This window comes from Mauremys mutica, chromosome 1 (genome assembly GCF_020497125.1).
Source record: "Mauremys mutica isolate MM-2020 ecotype Southern chromosome 1, ASM2049712v1, whole genome shotgun sequence".
NCBI classification, from domain to species: domain Eukaryota; kingdom Metazoa; phylum Chordata; order Testudines; family Geoemydidae; genus Mauremys; species Mauremys mutica.
In genome coordinates, this window is record NC_059072.1 from 157,446,488 (window position 1) to 157,465,073 (window position 18,586).

The following is an 18,586-nucleotide window of genomic DNA, read 5'->3' on the forward strand; positions in this document are numbered from 1 at the left end:
TGATCCCGGCAATTACAGACCGGTAAGTCTAACGTCGGTACCGGGCAAATTAGTTGAAACAATAGTAAAGAATAAAATTGTCAGACACATAGATAAACATAAACTCTTGAGCAATAGTCAACATGGTTTCTGTAAAGGGAAATCGTGTCTTACTAATCTATTAGAATTCTTTGAAGGGGTCAACAAACATGTGGACAAGGGAGATCCGGTGGACATAGTGTACTTGGATTTCCAGAAAGCCTTTGACAAGGTCCCTCACCAAAGGCTCTTACGTAAATTAAGCTGTCATGGGATAAAAGGGAAGGTCCTTTCATGGATTGAGAACTGGTTAAAGGACAGGGAACAAAGGGTAGGAATTAATGGTAAATTCTCAGAATGGAGAGGGGTAACTAGTGGTGTTCCCCAAGGGTCAGTCCTCGGACCAATCCTATTCAATTTATTCATAAATGATCTGGAGAAAGGGGTAAACAGTGAGGTTGCCAAATTTGCAGATGATACTAAACTTCTCAAGATAGTTAAGACCAAAGCAGATTGTGAAGAACTTCAAAAAGATCTCACAAAACTAAGTGATTGGGCAACAAAATGGCAAATGAAATTTAATGTGGATAAATGTAAAGTAATGCACATTGGAAAAAATAACCCCAACTATACATACAACATGATGGGGGCTAACTTAGCTACAATGAGTCAGGAAAAAGATCTTGGCGTCATCGTGGATAGTTCTCTGAAGACGTCCACGCAGTGTGCAGAGGCGGTCAAAAAAGCAAATAGGATGTTAGGAATCATTAAAAAGGGGATAGAGAATAAGACTGAGAATATATTATTGCCCTTATATAAATCCATGGTACGCCCACATCTCGAATACTGTGTACAGATGTGGTCTCCTCACCTCAAAAAAGATATTCTAGCACTAGAAAAGGTTCAGAAAAGGGCAACTAAAATGATTAGGGGTTTAGAGAGGGTCCCATACGAGGAAAGATTAAAGAGGCTAGGACTCTTCAGCTTGGAAAAGAGAAGACTAAGGGGGGACATGATAGAGGTATATAAAATCATGAGTGATGTTGAGAAAGTGGATAAGGAAAAGTTATTTACTTATTCCCATAATACAAGAACTAGGGGTCACCAAATGAAATTAATAGGCAGCAGGTTTAAAACAAATAAAAGGAAGTTCTTCTTCACGCAGCGCACAGTCAACTTGTGGAACTCCTTACCTGAGGAGGTTGTGAAGGCTAGGACTATAACAATGTTTAAAAGGGGACTGGATAAATTCATGGTGGCTAAGTCCATAAATGGCTATTAGCCAGAATGGGTAAGAATGGTGTCCCTAGCCTCTGTTCGTCAGAGGATGGAGATGGATGGCAGGAGAGAGATCACTTGATCATTGCCTGTTAGATTCACTCCCTCTGGGGCACCTGGCATTGGCCACTGTCGGTAGACAGATACTGGGCTAGATGGACCTTTGGTCTGACCCGGTATGGCCTTTCTTATGTTCTTATGTTCTTAATTTTTCCCTGTGGGTGCTCCAGCCCCGGAGCACCCATGGAATCGGCACCTATGCATAGTGGGAAATGGGGCAGGCCTATGTAAGGCAAATTCTTATGCTCAGTCTAGAGCTATCAGGGCACGGTTCCTCTTGCTGAGGTCCCTGGAAGGGGCCAGGCTGGGACAGCTTAGGAGCTAGAAGGTCTGGGAGGAAGCCTGTGAAAGTGCTTGGTGAGGGCTGGGGCAAAGGAAGCCTGGAGAGGAGAGGGGGATGGACTCCCAGAGAGGTTGTTCAATGGAGTAGAAAACAGCTTGTGAGCCCTGCACTGTGGGGAAAAGAATCAGACTTGTGGGGAATGCAGAAGGAAAGGGCCTGGGATGAGAGAAGTGGAGTGGGCTTGGGGCCTGGTGCATGCAACTGCTCTCACTTAAGGGTCTCTCCCAGCCTGGAGCTTCCGAAAAGCCCTTCCCTTCCTTGTATCATGAGGGAAAACCCAAACAGACTATTTTGTTACTCCAGAAAGAAAGAACTTTATAGTTTGGCTGGAAAGCTAAACCATTGCAAATCACCCAGCCAGCCAGAGGAGAAACTGAGGCATAAAATGCCTTACTGGCAGAGGGAGACTGTGAACCAGAGAGGAAACTAAGACAGCTGCCACGTATTGTATTAATTAGGATGGAATATATAGTCCAAAGAGTCAAAGGTGTTAACATGGGCCTGAAACTACCCAATATTAAACCATTTTAAATAAGGTTTAGGGTCTGGTATACAGAGAGCTCAGCTGGTTCAGCACCATGGCAAATACCCTTAAAAATCCTTTTTAATTTTAGATTAAAGATACAGAAAAGAGAGAAAAACAGCATTTGAAATGTAAAGTATTAAGGTTTTCATTTTAATAACACTTCTTATTCCCTCTCCCTTTAGCTGGAGAGACTTGTTAGAAAGAAGCCCCCTCGTTTAACAGTAATGTATGGTATGTACAGTACATACAGTAATAACTGTCCTTATTTGGGGGAAGGGGGGGAAGTTAGTTAAGATAGACTGGAGCTGCTGGAGTTGCTGGGGTTTTTAAAGTCCAATCCTGTTTTCTAAAAGACAAAACAAGATGAACACACACAAAACAGGGAGAGAAAAGAACAGCAGAGATAGACAATACAGTTTCCATCTCTGACGTTAAGTCTCACTTCATCACCAGAGAAACACAGACACAGCACATGATCTTATCAGCCACTCTGAGACCCGGCAAACCTGTACCAAAATTGGGCTGTTTAGGGCACTGCATTTAGCTGCTTCTCTCTGGTCACAGGCTTACAGCAGTACTGCAAAATACAGTCTTGGCTGCCTAAGACAGACTCTTATTAGAGAGAAGGGAAAAGGAGAGGGATAGGAGAGAGAAGAAATTAGGTGGAGAAGGGGAAGAACACACAAGTGACAGTCTTATATCCCAGGTGGTGGCTGTGATTGAGCCAGAGCCAGTGGAGGTGGCAATATCATTTGGCTCCCTCTCTGTGGTCAGGATTAGGATGAAGAAGATCCAGAGTCCCAGGAGACAGTGGGGGATGGCAGCCACAATGGCTGCCATCTTTCAGTCAGCCAGAGTCGCAGTAGCCAGCTTTCTCCAGTCTCTTTTTCAGGACACCAAAAGAGACTGATGGATGGAGTAGCCCATCCCCTCATTATTTTGTCCACAAGTTAGGCCTAATTTCTCACACATCAATTTTGGTTGACTGATTTCCAGTCCCCTACTTTTCTTGTTTACCTGGAATGGCCTTAGCACAGTCCGTGAATTACAGCACTAGGTCTTTTTGTTTTGACTGACTCATTCTGTCTGACCGTTATACTTTTTCTCCCATCAACATTTACTGTTACAGGTAATTGTGACACTTTACACATTTTTGCTCATTTTTTACAGTTGAGCTCACAATTAGAATACATTTATAGGTCCAATTATGACAAATATATACCAAGTGCTAGAGAAGTAAAAACAACCCCCTACAGGGTTTATTTACATTCTTGTGGGACGGCAGATGCAGAGCTACTCCCTGTATTTGGAGCTTACAGCTGGCAAGTCTTGTGCAACTCCATGAATGATTTTTCTTGACAGTGAGGAAAACATCACTGCTTTTCTCTTCCCAGCAAAACTCCTGAGGGGATGCAGAAACCTATCACATGCACCCTGCAGAAGCAGGAGGGGGCAGGGGGATCTATGGGCAGAATGAGGATTGGAGGAGCCTGGAGAAGACAGTGGGGACTGCGTAGGGTATTGGAGCGAGCAAAGGACAGCCTCTGAGGTTGTGAGTGTCACAGTTCCTGAGGTAAGTGCACCTCTGATGCTTTTATGGCCTTGTGGGCACACCCACTTAAGTCTCAAGCTGTCACCTTTCTTGGAGCAGTATCCTGCAATCTACTTTTTCTAGACCTGGGACTTAGAACAAAAATATCAGAGAAATCATATCCTGAAAACAACTAACAGTTTATATGCCTGAGTGCCTTACCAGGTGTCACCCATCTCCCATAGGGAGACCCTGGTAGGTTTCAAGTACTTCAGGTCCTTTTCTCAGGGCCCATAACTCTGGGTCACAGTCTCATGTCAGTTCTTGGCTTGGGTGAGAACGACCTCTCCCCCTACGTCAGGGTGGTCATTTGATGCCGTTTTCAGTTATTTGCCAGGCTGTTGTGAGGGAAAGGGGAAGAGTTGTGGAGGCCTGGATTAGTCTCTTCCATTCTGTCAGTCTTCTATTACATTCCCTTTTGTCCCTGTCACTCCAGCTTGCCACATATGGCCTCCTGAGATGCTCATCTCTCAGCCAATATCTCCATGATGATTGTGACAGGAGTATCTTCTTGTTCACAGAAAGCCCTGGCATCCAAGAGGGGTAATTGCAGAAGAAGCCCTACTCAGTCCCTGCACGATGAGAGATTCTAGCAGGGGAGGCTTGATGAGACTGCCGCATGCATGAGTGTAATGCCTGATGCAAGACACTCAGCAGTCCTGCAGAGGATGTGAAAGCATCAGAAGCTGAAGCTAGCCTGAGGTGTTACCTATCTAAGGCTATTTGAATAGAGCCCTGCAAATCTGCGGATATCTGCAGATGCATTGTTTACCATCTTTGCGGATTAGATAAGGATCCACATTTTTGTATCCGCACATGGTTCTGCACTAAGACTTCAACTGAAGAACTGGACAGGAAGCTGGTAGGATTTATTTGGGTGAAATTCAATGGTATTGGATCTATCATAATGAAGCCACACAATATCTAAATAGAGAATCAAGAATGACTGGTGTTTGGAAAAATGTTCATCGTGGAGAAAAAAAGTACCTTGCAACCCGCTTAAAAAAAAATCCCAACAACTCTTAGGAAGTATTTCTTGGGTTAAGGAAGAAAAACTCTGAACAGCTCACCTAGAAGGGACAAGGTACAGGGGTGTAAGACGACCCACCAAACACTAATTTATTTTGGACTAATATTATAGCCTAATGTTGGAGAATGTTGTTACTTAAAACTGATTCCCTGTACCTGTCAAGGTTCTCATAGTGCAGTAATTAGGTGAAAGTCTAATGCTATGCTGCTTGTCAGTTTTATTCTTAAGTAAAAAACACTGTACAGAAGACAAAACTAACTAGCTCCCATATTTTCCTGGACACTCCTTGAGTAACTTGATAGTGACTAATACAGGATTTACAGCAAAAACTTCTAAAAACATCCAACTTACAGTTGATGGTATTAGCAGTGTTGGAGTTAGGGGTCGAGGAACAGGTTTTGTTATCTTCTGAAGGAAACGAAGGGGCTTCTTTGGCTCCTTAACTTTATTCTTCTTCTCTAGCAGTGCCTGAAACAATCATACAATTTAGGCTCTTTCCATACAGGGTTCGAAAACTGTACTAGATAGCACACGACACTAGGACCCAGTCTTGTTGTTATGGAATTACAATGGGAGTTGAGGGCATTCAGCACCTTGCACAATTGTACCTTTAATTTTCTTACCTACTCCTTCCATCTCAGCTCAAAAGTCAGGTGTTGTACATTATTGTTAAATAGGGTGGTCAGAAGACCTTGATGGAGTTTCAAGTAAGGCACGGGGATAAGTGTGTATTTACAGTACCTTGCTGGCAAAGTGCATAGACTGACACTCACTCTCTGGAAATGAGTCCAGAAGGTGTTTGATCTTAACCCCTAATATACTACATTCTGGAAAAGCACAGCTGGAGAATGATTTTACAGTTCTAAAAAATGGAAATTCTGCTGAATCAATTACCTATGAATTATTTTTGCATTTTAAGCAATTACTTAGTATCAAGTACAGAGGAAACTTTCTTTGCAAACTGAAAGCAGTTACTAGCCTTTATAAACCAGTCATAAATAATATACTTCCATAACTGGAATATGACCCCCTCTATAGGCATATTTGTTAAAAGTGCCAGATGTTAGACTGCACAAAACATCACTAATACAGTGTTTGAGGACAAAGCAAAAAGTGATATTCCAGGGGATCTGTGACACACCATACCTCAAAGTAGCACCCTGTAACCCCCATATTCATCATTCGTATATGGTTGTGATACTTCATACAAAGCATGCCATGTAAAATATGAAAGGTCATGATCTGCGGGGAAACTCATTGTTCTGTCTTATATATATATATATATATATATAGAATTGTTAGTGTGTATGAAGTTATGAGATTTTTGCTATATGGTTGTCATTGAAATATGTCGTGAGTTTCGAAGTCGCCCACTGCTATTTCCCAATAAAGGAGGTGACTCAGGCGGGTGTTAAATGACCACTGACCATCAGGAGAATTGTAAACAAGAGATCTGCAATTCAATAAGAGACAGTTGTGCAAGCACCACACAATGAGGACGCTCAACTCTATGACTCAGTTGTTCAAACAATGGGGATTGCTGAACTCTGTGACTCAACAAGGACATGTCTAGGCCAGTATCTTTCCTGGGACATTAATTGAGAGTATCAAATAAGGGACAGGGGCATCATGAGGCTACTTCTCTTCTCCCCCTACCTATGCTGAAGGCAAAAAGAATGCTGGGAAAACAAAGACTTTCAGCTGAGGAGATTGGTCCCAGGCTAAGAAGGAAATTCAGCCTGTGTATTAAGAACTGTAACCTACCTGCAACATCCAGTGAGAAAAGCTGTGTGAGTCAACTCTTGCTTAGTCTAAAAGTTTAGGATTTAGAATGCATGTTTACTTTTTATTTTCTTAAGGTAACTATCTCTGACTTTTATGCCTTCCACTTATAGCCACTGAAAATCTACCTTTCTGTAGTTAAACTTATTTTAATGTTTTATCCTTACCAGTGAGATTGTCTAAAGTGCTTGGGGAATCTGCTCAGATTACAAAGGCTGGTGTATGTCCACTATCCTTTGACAAAGTGACAAACTAATTAATGAGCTTGCATTGTTCAAGAGAAGCTCTTGAGCAGTATAAGAAGGTACATTTCTGTGGTGCAAGGCTGAGGGCTTGGGAGATTTGCTGGTGTTTCCCTGTGTATAGCTCAAGAGTGAGTTGGAGATCATTCATGCAACTTAGCTGGGTGTACGTCTGCATGTTGGTGGACAGCACCTGGAGGGGTTTGCTGCTTGTCACTGGCAAAGCAATATGAGAGACAGCCCCAGCTGGAGAGTTACGGGGGCACAGTGGTCCCACAGTTCCAGGTTGTACCCCGGGAATCCTGTCACAGATTTGCAAATTTCTTCAGTCTAAATCAAATCTTAGAGTCTCATCTACACATCTCCTCCTATATAAAGTTTCTGAACACTTCCCCTCCCATTCACAACTGTATACTCTTGATACCCGGAAGGCTCTAAAAATCAATATTGAATGCAGGGAACACTTCAGAAAATATCTAGCTCTATTGGTTATAATCCATATAATATTTTAAAAATACTGCTGTTATAGCTTCAGTTATTAGATAACTAAACTGGTACATTTCAGAAACTTTTGAAGATAGAAGTTGTTTTCCCCTCAGATGTTCACACTTTTTTATTCAGAGCCAGAGACTACAAAGATGTTGCATGAAGAAAACAGAAAACAGCACAAGGAACCAGCAAAAAAGCTCTCAGCCTTTCCAGACTACTGTACTCCTTTCAGGAGTCTGATTTCTCTTGCGTACCCTCAAGTTTCACCTCACTTAAAAATTACTTGCTTACAAAAGCATATACAAAGAACTGTCACAGCACACTATTACTGAAAAATTGCTTACTTTCTCATATTTACCATTCAATTACAAAATAAATCAATAGGAATATAAATATTGTACATACATTTGAGTGTATACTATACAGAGCCATATAAACAAGTAATTGTCTATATGAAATTTTAGTTTGTGCTGACTTTGCTAGTGCTTTTTATGTAGCCTGTTGTAAAACTAGGCAAATATCTAGATAAGTTGATGTACCCCCTGGAAGACCTCTGCATACCCCTGGTTGAGAACCACTGACTTAAGGAAATGGAGGCTCAGGTGACCTTCAGTGGGATTCTACTTGTCCCTAGGAGGAGGAGAACGAAGGCAAAAATTAAGGGAATTTAGTTAGGAAAGTGGACTGGATTGAAGAACATATACACCAGGCCCTTTAAGATACCTGTTTGTGGAATACTTTCTCATGGTTAAAAAGTGTAAACATCTGACTATCCCATTTTAATTAGTACTTCTCACATATTAAGTTGTTAGACAATTTTTCTGAACTTGGGTGCAAAATATTTTCCTTGAAAGTAGATTCTTCTTGTAGAGGAGACAGAACTGAGTGGTGTGTGCCACCTGATTAGATACAAGAACCAGGACCTCCCTGGACAATGTGGGACCACCTAGATCACTTGTGCCCCTTTTTTATTGTCCTGGAGAACACCGTGAACAGAAAAGGACAGCTGTGCTCTTGGCCATTAGAGGAAATGCATGACTGTAGCTACGGATACTGTATGACATCACTGATACATCTTGGCTGACCAGGACTGGAGGTTTAGCTCTTAGGACCTATTTAATCACACTAATCTTTTGTCATTAACCTTGGATTAAGTTGTTCCATGAATGATCCTCCCTGTTCTTGAAGCTGGCATCAATTTTTTGCACTAACCCTGATTCCAGCGAACTGTGGCCTTCTGAGTTTCCCCAGGCAACAGCACAAAGGAGGACAGGGATGATGGGCCCTGAGACATTAAGCATCTTCTGGAGAAGACAACTGGAATGTCTCACAATGGTATGTTGGTGCGAGAGACCTTCGTTCTTATCCAAGACATCAGAAATCTGATAGATGTGATAATTTGATATCTATGACTATGTCCAGAAGTGACAGACTGTGTGACATCGTTTAGCTGTTGGTAGTGTTGACAAATTCATGTTATTCCAGAATACAATCTGGACTGTGTGACGGCTCCCTTCTGGGCCTTTTTCAGAAAGTGTGCTCCAATGAGCAGGTCGTCTTAGCACGGGTATATACAAACCCTTTTTTGCCCAAGGAAAACACTTTGGAAAACATCCTTAGAGGCAGGTAGGCCAAACGCAAAGTAGCATAGTGGTAACATTATGTGTTGCATGTGAAGTTGAGAGATTTTCTCTGAGAGGCTCATGTAATAAGTACATATAGGTGTTCTTAAGCTCAATTAGTGATAGATGTTTTTCTTTAGAACTTGTTGCTATGTTGGAATTTAGGGTATCTACCCTGAACTGTGGTGACAACAGGAATCTGTTCAAGAATTTCCAGTTGAGCACTCCTCAGTCTTTGGCATGTTTGGGCACTGGAAAGAGGATTGACTAGAGCCCTAAGCCTTCTTGTTCCCTGGGAAATCAATTATCCTAGTTTGAAGAAGATGGCGTTTTAGTCTTCATACTCTGAGGTTTCAATTGGAGAAAGAGGAAGATACCAATAACCCTGGTTTCAGAGTGCCATTTAATTCTAAAATGTAAGCCAGGCTTCTCTCCCATTTCTTCCCACATTTCCTTTTTTATGGGAGCTTATCTGGAGGAATACAGAGTCCACCTAATACTCTGGAGACTGGTTTCAGGTTACTTTTCAAAAAAATGATTCTGAGTTTCCTCCTGTGTGGTATCTAGCCCCAAGTCTGAAAAAAGCTGCTTATGCTCTCAGAAAGACAAATGGGTTTCCTCTGAATTTCCTGGGCCCTTTTTTTTGTCCCTTTAGAGCCTTTACCATGGGAAAATTTGTATTGTGGTAAACTAGAAACAGAAGAGATGGAGGAACAGAGAGTCCTTGAATGATTTGCTCATCTTTTACTGGGAAAACCAAGCCTTAGAAATTTCCTTTGTAGAGGAGTGACTCCTGTGCTCAGAATCTGCAGCTTCTTTCCTGATGCCTTTAACCTTTCCTTCACTGCTTCTCAGATTTATAGGGGGGGAAACAAGATTAATTAGCCTCTCAGGGCCCAACCACTGAGCATATTCTGATTTTACAAGGTTCCCTCCCCCCAATTATTTGTAGGACAGAAGGAGACTACCACTAAAGAGGGGATCTGAAGGGAGAACTGTACTGCTGCTGTGCTAGAGAAGTAAGGGTAACACTTGAAAAGATCACTCTTAAGATGATCCCTAAGTGGTTTCCTTGAACTTTATAGCTGCTCTCTAAACCCCTTCCTGAGGAAAGGCCAGAGGAAGCTTTCGCATGGCACAGCCATGTTGATTCACCGAATCCTACAGAAAGGCAGAAATAGCTCTAAAAGGGCTGACTCACACCTTGCTAAAGAAAGCAGGGTAAACAGTCAGAAATAAGTGGTAAGCCAAGAGGCCTTTTACTGCCTGCTTTCTTCATGTCTGGGTTGCTCTCTCTATCATCCCTCCAGGGCTGGCTGTGTGGAAGAGAGTAAGAAAGCGGTAGGGCTTGGTCAACCCACGGCAAGTAGGGTTATGTTAGTCCACGCATTTTTGCACCCTTTTCTGCCAACTTCTCTCTCTGGCTGCCTGTGAGGTGTTCTTGACAGAACAGCCTGCCCAGACATGCTACACTAGAAGCTGCTGCAGCCAGCTACCTCAGTATCAGAAAGGAGTTTCCGGCAATCTTGCTGCAGAGCCCCCCAAAGCTAAATAACAGCCCAACAATGCTTAGAATCCAATAAGCTGACTATTAAGATAAAAAGAATCCCTTTCTGATTGTTTTATTTTCTTGTTCCTTGGAGCAGAAGAACTTGTTAAGCCTCCCTGCCGTTGATGGAGCCAGTTCAAGCTGACTTGCAGGGTCTTCAGGGGTGTGGCCATCCCCATCCTGCCTTGATTGACAGGTCTGGCTCTGCCTCCAAGTAACCACAGGTAGAAGTAAGACCCATTGTAACAGATATGCCGATTTTCTCAGAAAAAATAATGTATATTTTAGGTGTTTTTAATGCAATAAATAGATGTTTTTGAAAAGTCCATCATAGCAGACCAGATCCATAGCTGGTATAAATCAGTGCAGCTCCATTGAAGTCACTGGAGCTATGCTGATTTATACCAGGTAAGAATCTGGCCCACTGTCTCTATTTTCACTCTGAATTTAGTCTCCCCTTCTCCATCTATTTCTCTCAGCTGACACCAAGGACAAGAGCCATCATTACTGACCAGCCAACTCTGGGGACCACTTGTAATCCATGACTATAGTTTGGGAATCTTCACTATAGTCTGTCAAAAACATGAGAAGTCCTTTAGACAGACAGACACACAATGCAATTGCTGAAATTGGAATTTAGCCAGAAAACCATGAGCTAACATCCCTAACTCTTGGAAGAATGCCAGGAGTATCTTGCCATCTGATTATGACCACAGGTGGTTAGGATCTTGGTTTTATGCAGAAGACACATGACACCTCCAATAGCACAGAGCAGGGGTGGGCAACTATGGCCCGCGGGCTGCATCAAGCCCGTCAGACCTTTTCATCTGGCCCTCAAGCTCCATTGCTCTTCTCCAGGACTCTGGCTGGGAAGAGGGTTGGGGGCTTGCCCTGCTCCGGCTGGGAAGCAGGGTCGGGGGCTTGCCCCGCTCTGGCTGAGGTCAGGGGCTTGTGTGATGGGCGTGAGGGCACACGTTACTCCGGCTGCACAACCCAAACGTGCCTCACGTGCCATCAGAGCCTGGAACGTGCAAGCCCACTTGCCTGTTACTTGTTTGCTTAGGTGACTCTGATGTTTTAGTAGTGTTAGTTTTCCATTGTTGAAGATAAAACAAAGAGTAGTTGGCCAGGGAGTGGTCAGTGACAGTTTTCAAAGTTGTGGGCTGTCAGGACCTACATGGGAGGAGATTTCTGAGAGCAGGGGGCTGGTGAATCTCAATTAATTCCAATGACTGGAAGCTGACGCCCAACAAATCCAGGCTAGAGAGAAAGGGGGTAGAAAGAGGGTAAGTTTGGTTTAATTATTGTAATACATTGTTATGATGGTATATTTATAATAGTAAGTAAGATTTTGTTTATTTCCACTAAAATGTATCTTTATTAAAGTTTATTTGAATATCTCTGAAGTTTTAATTTCGTGAGCATTCATGGTCCACCATACAATTTCCATACCCAGATGGGGCCCTCAGGCCAAAAAGTTTGCCCACCGCGGCATACAGTCTACAACCATAGGGGGCATTCGCTCAGTACTGACTCCATAAAAGCACTTCCTACACATCTGAAGTTTTTTCCTTGAAAATTTTCCCTCCGAGTAGTGACCAAATCCAACACTGTCTTTCATAAGATTAGATGACTGAATTTGAGGTAGCACGGTAGTTATTTCAACGCAAGATTTCAGTTCTATTAATAGAAAGTTACTGCCTGTATTAAATATATTATTGTGCTACACTAAAACAAGAAAAAAAATTATATACACACACACACACTATGCATGACTAAATATTTCTTATCAACTGGATTTGAAGATAAATCTAATAAAACTGACAAAACTGTGTGTATAATAATTATTATTTACTTTAGGAATACTTTATCCAATAGGCCTGATTTTCAAAAACACAAGTCTGTAATTGCAACACAAGATGCATACCTTACAGTTCACCTAATTTCAACTGTAAATACTGTGACTGCATGTGCAGATAGGGTATTTGCTTAGACACTGGTCATTTACATGTGTGGACAACAGATTTGCTTGCACAGTTGTAGTGACGGCATGTGCATTTTATGTATTCAGAAAATCAGACAATACTTATCTAAGTTGCTAGGTAACTGCAGTGATCTGCTTCCTCTGTTGTAATCTAATTTGGATAAGTTGGGACAATTGACCTACTTTACTTCAGATGTGCAGAATTTTGAAACTTCTGATCCTGCATTGGTTTATTTAAATAATAATAATTTGACATTTTAACCAATAGGTTTGCCGTATTTTTTAAATATTTTAAAGGGATGAGGGAAAGGAAGGCAACCAAGGGGAGGAGGAGAATTGCTGGTTTACATTAGATTTCACAATCCCATCACATTTTCATAGGGCCAAAGAAACAAAGAGAAGGAAGAAAAATGGACGTCCGTGAATGACTGGGGATGGGAAAGAGAGAAAGCTACTCCTTTCACAAACTAGGAAGCTTTCCACAGGGTAGGCACAGAAGAGGGAAAATGTGGAAGAGATAGAAAAAGGGAGACTAGTTGAGTTCAGAACAGTACTCATCATGCCAAATGACAACCCGCTAGTTATTAATGTTTGATATGTTCTCTCCCTGAAGATGGCCTTATTTCTGTCTTTATAAAAGCATTAAGAGGGGAATTTAGGAAGTGAATTTGGAGATAGTTGACAGATGTGCCTTCCCAATAGCATTTCCATGTAAGGTGCATCTCAAATCTAGAAAGAATTTGCTTGCTCTTGGCTGCAGCACCATACCTGGTGAACCTGTGCCAGCTCCATATCTAGCCTAGAAGTCCGCTTAATAAATCCTTCTTTAGTGGTGGTGGTCTTGGGTTTCGGAGCTTTGGTCTGGGGCTGAGTGACAGAGTGTGGGAGAGATGCCTCCAGTTCAAGCAATCCTAGAAAAGGGGGAGTGGGAGTATGGGACAGGGCGGAAGAAGAGAGAGATATTTGAATTGTTGTACAGGCTTATGCCAATATTTTTAGCCAATAACATGTAATTTAAGATTTTCCAAGCTGCCTTACCCTCGTAGGTGTTAAGAAAGTGGTTTTTTACTACATAACGTTCAGAATGGTTGTCCGGAAAGTAACCAATTCTGGACAGAGGTCCATAGGGCTGTGATGCATAATCAGTATAGTCCCTGATGACATCTCGTCTCTCCAACTTCCCCTCCACATTCTTCCCTTTAGCTATTAGCTTTCTCATTGCTGAAAAGGAATTGCAACCATGAGACATTCCCTGACACGTACAGTTCTGAAAGAGTCATAGCCTAAGAAATTCAGTCAGGCTGTCATTCCTCTAGTAAGAAGTGTGGCCGACAGACCAATATGGCCCAAGGAGTTCTACAGTGTGGTCTGTGGATGCCCTCATCTTGAATACACAGCTGCAGCCTTGTAAAAATGGAGTGGAGGGAGATAGCGTGGTATGGAAACTAAGCCCCCCTTATACTATTTTCCTTATCCTCCAAATTACCTTTTATATGTTCGTGTTTAATTTTTCTCACTCTCTCTTCTTTGTCTTGCTGATGGTTAAACCAGTGGGTGTCCAAGCGATTGACATCCACTTCATTCTGATCCTCCTCTCGTCTCCTCAAAAGCTTCTTTAAAACTTCTAGTCTCACATCTTGCAATCTTCAAGAGGAAAAAAAGGCAAGGTATAAATGGAGGTGCTCACAGAGCTCCCAAACCGCACTGCTATATTTAAACACAACTTACCTATTGACCTATCTGTAAAATACAGCCAGACTGCAAATACAACATTTTAGTCTTTTCATTTTTAAAAGTGAGTTTATCCCTGGTGCAAGGTGTTGGGTATTAGCTTCTTTCACCAAAAAAATCCCCCAAAATCAGTGTACTTCAATTTCAGTTTGGTTCCTCCATGCCCGTTCAGAAATTTCATCTATTCTGAATACACCAACAAGAGTGCCATTTGTGGTGGTGGTTTTTCGGATGAATTGAGGAACTGGACTCAAATTACAAAAAATGATGACCTTCCGTCACTAATGAATAGGCAACCTAGAGATAAAAGTCCATGCATCCTACTGCCGATCCCCTGACCTACCTGATTTCAAACTCCACTTAGGTTCCTTACAACTGAAAGAGCAACACTGCATATAATTTGTACCTACTTTTCTATTTCCTGTTCTCTGAAGGCCCACTCCTTCCTCTCCATGTCATCCATCATCTTCCTCCTCTTCTCAGTTTGTGAGAGATCACTAAGTGGTGGTAGAGTTGCTTCCCAGTCACATTTCTCCCGGGCACGTTCAATCATCTCCACCTCAGCTTGTCCTGCTGGAAGACCCCGCCCTTACAGGGAAAAGAAGCAGTAGTTCTTTAGAAAGACTGTGGGGCAGGGCACTATCCATGAGTAACATATAAAGCTATTATAGCGTTGAGCACAGTAGAAAACCCTACAGTAAATAGAGACCGAATACTTGAAAGATGGAAGTTAACAAATCTGAGGCAACTAGCTCAGTGAGTTTTTAAAATGTGAATAGCCTGCAGTTACCATGGTTATGGTAACATTAAAAAGGGGGTTGTAATTCCTCCTGCTCCTGGGCATAAAGAGATCCGTTTGGGGGTGGGGAAAGGTAAGAAAGAAATTTCCCTTCCATGGAACAGCATTACATATTTAGATGGATTTTGAGGATAGACACCTTACTTTGAAGCATCCAGCATTCACCACTGTTGGAGGCAGGGGGCATTCATAGTAGTGGAAAGAAAAATGAAAATCATCATAATAATTTGCACTTACAATATCTATTGCCATTTAACTAAATGATCTCAAAACATCTTACAAAATGCCTCACAACTGGCCTGTTATGTAGGTAAATATTTGTATTACACTCATTTTAAAGCTAGATAAACTGAAATATCCCAATGAAACACAGCAAGGTAATGTCAAAGCTGAGAGAACTGACATCTGACAGAGAGAAACAGCAATTCTGCCATTCTCAAGGGAAGGGAGCACAATTATTGTAAAGAAATGTTTCTGGTTCTTCCAACTCACCCCAACTGAGAGTGGCAAGTGTCAGCAGTTCAGGGATTGAACCCAGAGGTACTACATATTCTGGAGAATACGGGTCAGTCTGAGCTTCGCCATCCCGGTAATCCGTCTGTGTACCCAGAGTTCGTGATGTGGGAGAGCGTGATCTGTCACTGGTGATGGAGGGGTAAACATATGGCTCTGTTCTAAAAAACAACCATGAGCCAGAACATGTTTTTGTATATGCTGTCACATTAATGTTTTAAAACTTGAGATAATATTCATTACAGATGTGATTTTCAAAAGTGCTCAGCTTTAGCTTAACTCTGCTCCCACTGACATCAATGGAGTGGACTTCAGTGAGAGCAGTTAGGCCTTTGCTGAGCACTTCTGAAAATCCCTCCCTACGTGAACGTAAACCATGACCCTTCTGCATCAAGAAGCTTAAACTGTTACATGCAAGTATCTAACACATATGTATATTACAGCATTGTATTTAAGGATTAAGAGCCAAATGTAGCCTGATGCAAGTAGCTGCAACTTGATGGAAGTATTTGGGCCAAATTCAACAGTGAGATAAACAGTGATGTAAGTTTCATGTCTGGTGTAACAACTTGCACTGATCTGGCATTCAGTGGGTGGGCAAAATAAATCTATTGGAAAGGGGTGTAGCTTCAAAAACAATTAGAAGAATACAAGATAAAGCAGGACTGCTGTATTTTAACTTATGCCTGTGCCTTTTCAACACAAACAGGAAATAATTCAATTCCTCCATAAGTAAGCACAATTCCAGTGACTTCACTGGGAGCTGTACTCGTTTATGTCAAGTCAGAATTTGGTGCGTCGTCGTCCCTCCTGCACACCCCACCCCCCCGGGAATACCAAGGATATCCTACTATAAGGATGTTGTATGCAAATAAACAGTAGTGCAACACCATTTGATAAAATCAGCAACAAACACCTCAAAATGTGGCTATATCAGACATTTCCTCTCCTCTAAGACTCAGACATTTGTCTCTCTGTTTCTTGCACCATGTGGTGCTGCTTACATATCCCAAGCATTGTCTGAACTAAGCTGTAGGCATCTGGCCCTAACTTGCTCTTTCTGGGATTTCATACTGGTAGACAGATTCTTTCTGAACTTTTAATGAGTTCTCACTATTGCTTCACTATTAAAAATAATAGTCTCCTGTAGACATTTGTGGCTAAAGATTGACTTGTTGTAACTGTTTTTCTAAACCTCACCACTTACTTTGCCACTGCATAAGCAACATTTAGTGGAAATGGCTTATGAAAGGGGATGAAAGGTCTGCAAAGAGAGAAAACATGTTTAAGACAACAGCCATGGGAGTAAGATGCACAATAACACAATATTACAGCTTAGCAAAACTGTGGACCAGATCTTCAGATGTTGTAAAATAGTGTAGCTCCACTGACTTCAGTGCTGATTTACAACAGCTGAGGATCTGTTTCTGCACGTTTAAGGACACATTAGTTAGGAGTTCTTTAATCTCTTATAGAAACTCTGTCATTATTTCTTAACCAACATGTGAGAACTGTTGTTCTATCCAAGTGGAAAAATTCTTCCTCATTCAAAGAGCCCACTTTGCTTTTAATTTACACAACTTCCTACACTGGCCCAACACCATTAATTTAAAGGGACTCACCACTGATTTACACCGGAGTGAGAAGAGGAGAATCAGGACCAACATTGTTAATGGCTTAGTTCATATATATATATTTTAGTTAGGATTGAGAGAGACAATATGAAGACTGGTTGGCTCAGATGTGGGTCTATTACTACCGTATTGTCCCGAGTATAGGCCGCACTTTTCCCCCCTAATTTAAGTCTTTAAATTAGGGGTGCGGCCTATAATCAGGAACTTAAAAAAAACAAACAATAAAAATACTTAAAATCCCAGCCGCGGCCGGGAATCAGAGCGCTCTGGGTTGCCCGCCGCGGCGGGGAGCCCAGAGCCCTTTAAATCCCACCCGCGGCGGGGAATCAGCGGGCTCTGGGCTGCCCGCCGCGGCGGGAAGCCCAGAGCCCTTCAAATCCCAGCCGCGGCCGGGACTCAGAGGGCTCTGGGTTGCCCGCCGCGGCGGGGAGCCCAGAGCCCTTTAAATCCCAGCCGCGGCGGGGATTGAAAGAGCTCTGGGCTCCCCGCCGCAGCGGGCAGCCTAGAGCCCTCTGAGTCCCGGCCGCGGCTGGGATTGAAAGGGCTCTGGGCTCCCCGCCGCAGCGGGCAGCCAAGAGCCCTCTGAGTCCCGGCTGCGGCTGGGATTTAAAGGGCTCTGGGCTCCCCGCCGCGGCGGGCAGCCCGGAGCCCTCTGAGTCCCCGCCGCGGCTGGGATTGAAAGAGCTCTGGGCTCCCCGCCGCAGCGGGCAGCCCAGAGCGCTCTGACTCCCGGCCGCGGCTGGGTTGTAATGAGCTCTCAGAGCCCTCTGAGTCCCGGCCGCGGCTGGGCTTTCAAGGCCTCTGGGCTCCCCGCCGCGGCGGGCAGCCCAGAGCGCTCTGATTCCCCGCCGCGGCTGGGATTTAAAGAGCTCTGGGCTCCCTGCCGCAGCGGGCAGCCTAGAGCCCTCTGAGTCCCGGCCGCGGCTGGGATTTAAAGGGCTCTGGGCTCCCCGCCGCGGCGGGCAGCCCAGAGCGCTCTGATTCCCCGCCGCGGCTGGGATTTAAAGAGCTCTGGGCTCCCCGCCGCAGCGGGCAGCCTAGAGCCCTCTGAGTCCCGGCCGCGGCTGAGATTTTCTTTAAGTTAAAAAAAGTTAAAAATTTAATTTTTTTAAAATAGCACCAAACTTTAAAGGTGCGGCTTATAATCAGGAGGGGCCTATACTCGGAACAATACGGTATATTGTCCCACTACAAAGTTCTCCCCTTGTCCATTACTATATATTTTTCTCCCCACCAAAAAAGCACTTGCCTTGAAAACAGTCACATAATATGAGGTGTGTGAGATGACATAGTCCAATTCACATTCACTATTTATAAAGTTATGCACTGGTTTATTGTGATGTTCAGTGTTGTTTATACAAGTCTCCCCTCTCTAGCTCACTCTGATCTTTCTAG

The 18,586-nt window shown here is 43.0% G+C and overlaps 2 protein-coding genes and 1 long non-coding RNA gene across 7 annotated transcripts in view; 2 read left to right on the top strand and 1 right to left on the bottom strand.

The window, feature by feature from the left end:
* The window catches only part of CFAP91 (cilia and flagella associated protein 91), a 61,152-nt gene that overhangs the window by 29,671 nt on the left and 12,895 nt on the right, over positions 1-18,586 (bottom strand). For all 3 annotated transcript variants that reach the window (XM_045001124.1, XM_045001125.1, XM_045001126.1), the window contains 7 exons: positions 16,765-16,821; positions 15,537-15,718; positions 14,656-14,833; positions 14,001-14,158; positions 13,553-13,735; positions 13,283-13,425; positions 5,198-5,314 (listed from right to left, as the gene is read on the bottom strand). In XM_045001124.1, the coding sequence (XP_044857059.1) occupies positions 5,198-5,314; positions 13,283-13,425; positions 13,553-13,735; positions 14,001-14,158; positions 14,656-14,833; positions 15,537-15,718; positions 16,765-16,821 (1,018 nt within the window). The remainder of the gene's footprint in view (positions 1-5,197; positions 5,315-13,282; positions 13,426-13,552; positions 13,736-14,000; positions 14,159-14,655; positions 14,834-15,536; positions 15,719-16,764; positions 16,822-18,586) is intronic.
* The window catches only part of LOC123359704 (complement C1r subcomponent-like), a 57,897-nt gene continuing 45,778 nt past the window's right edge, over positions 6,468-18,586 (top strand). For 2 of the 3 annotated variants that reach the window (XM_045001128.1, XM_045001133.1), the window contains exon 1: positions 6,468-6,636. In XM_045001128.1, the coding sequence (XP_044857063.1) occupies positions 6,505-6,636 (132 nt within the window). In that variant the 5' untranslated portion in view covers positions 6,468-6,504. Of the gene's footprint in view, positions 6,637-6,666; positions 6,706-18,586 lie in introns of those variants that run through there. The other variant, XM_045001138.1, reaches the window with a different exon arrangement.
* On the top strand, positions 7,081-11,928 carry LOC123359730. The gene is made up of 2 exons (XR_006575912.1): positions 7,081-8,694; positions 10,628-11,928. It is a non-coding gene; the product is annotated as an uncharacterized LOC123359730 (long non-coding RNA).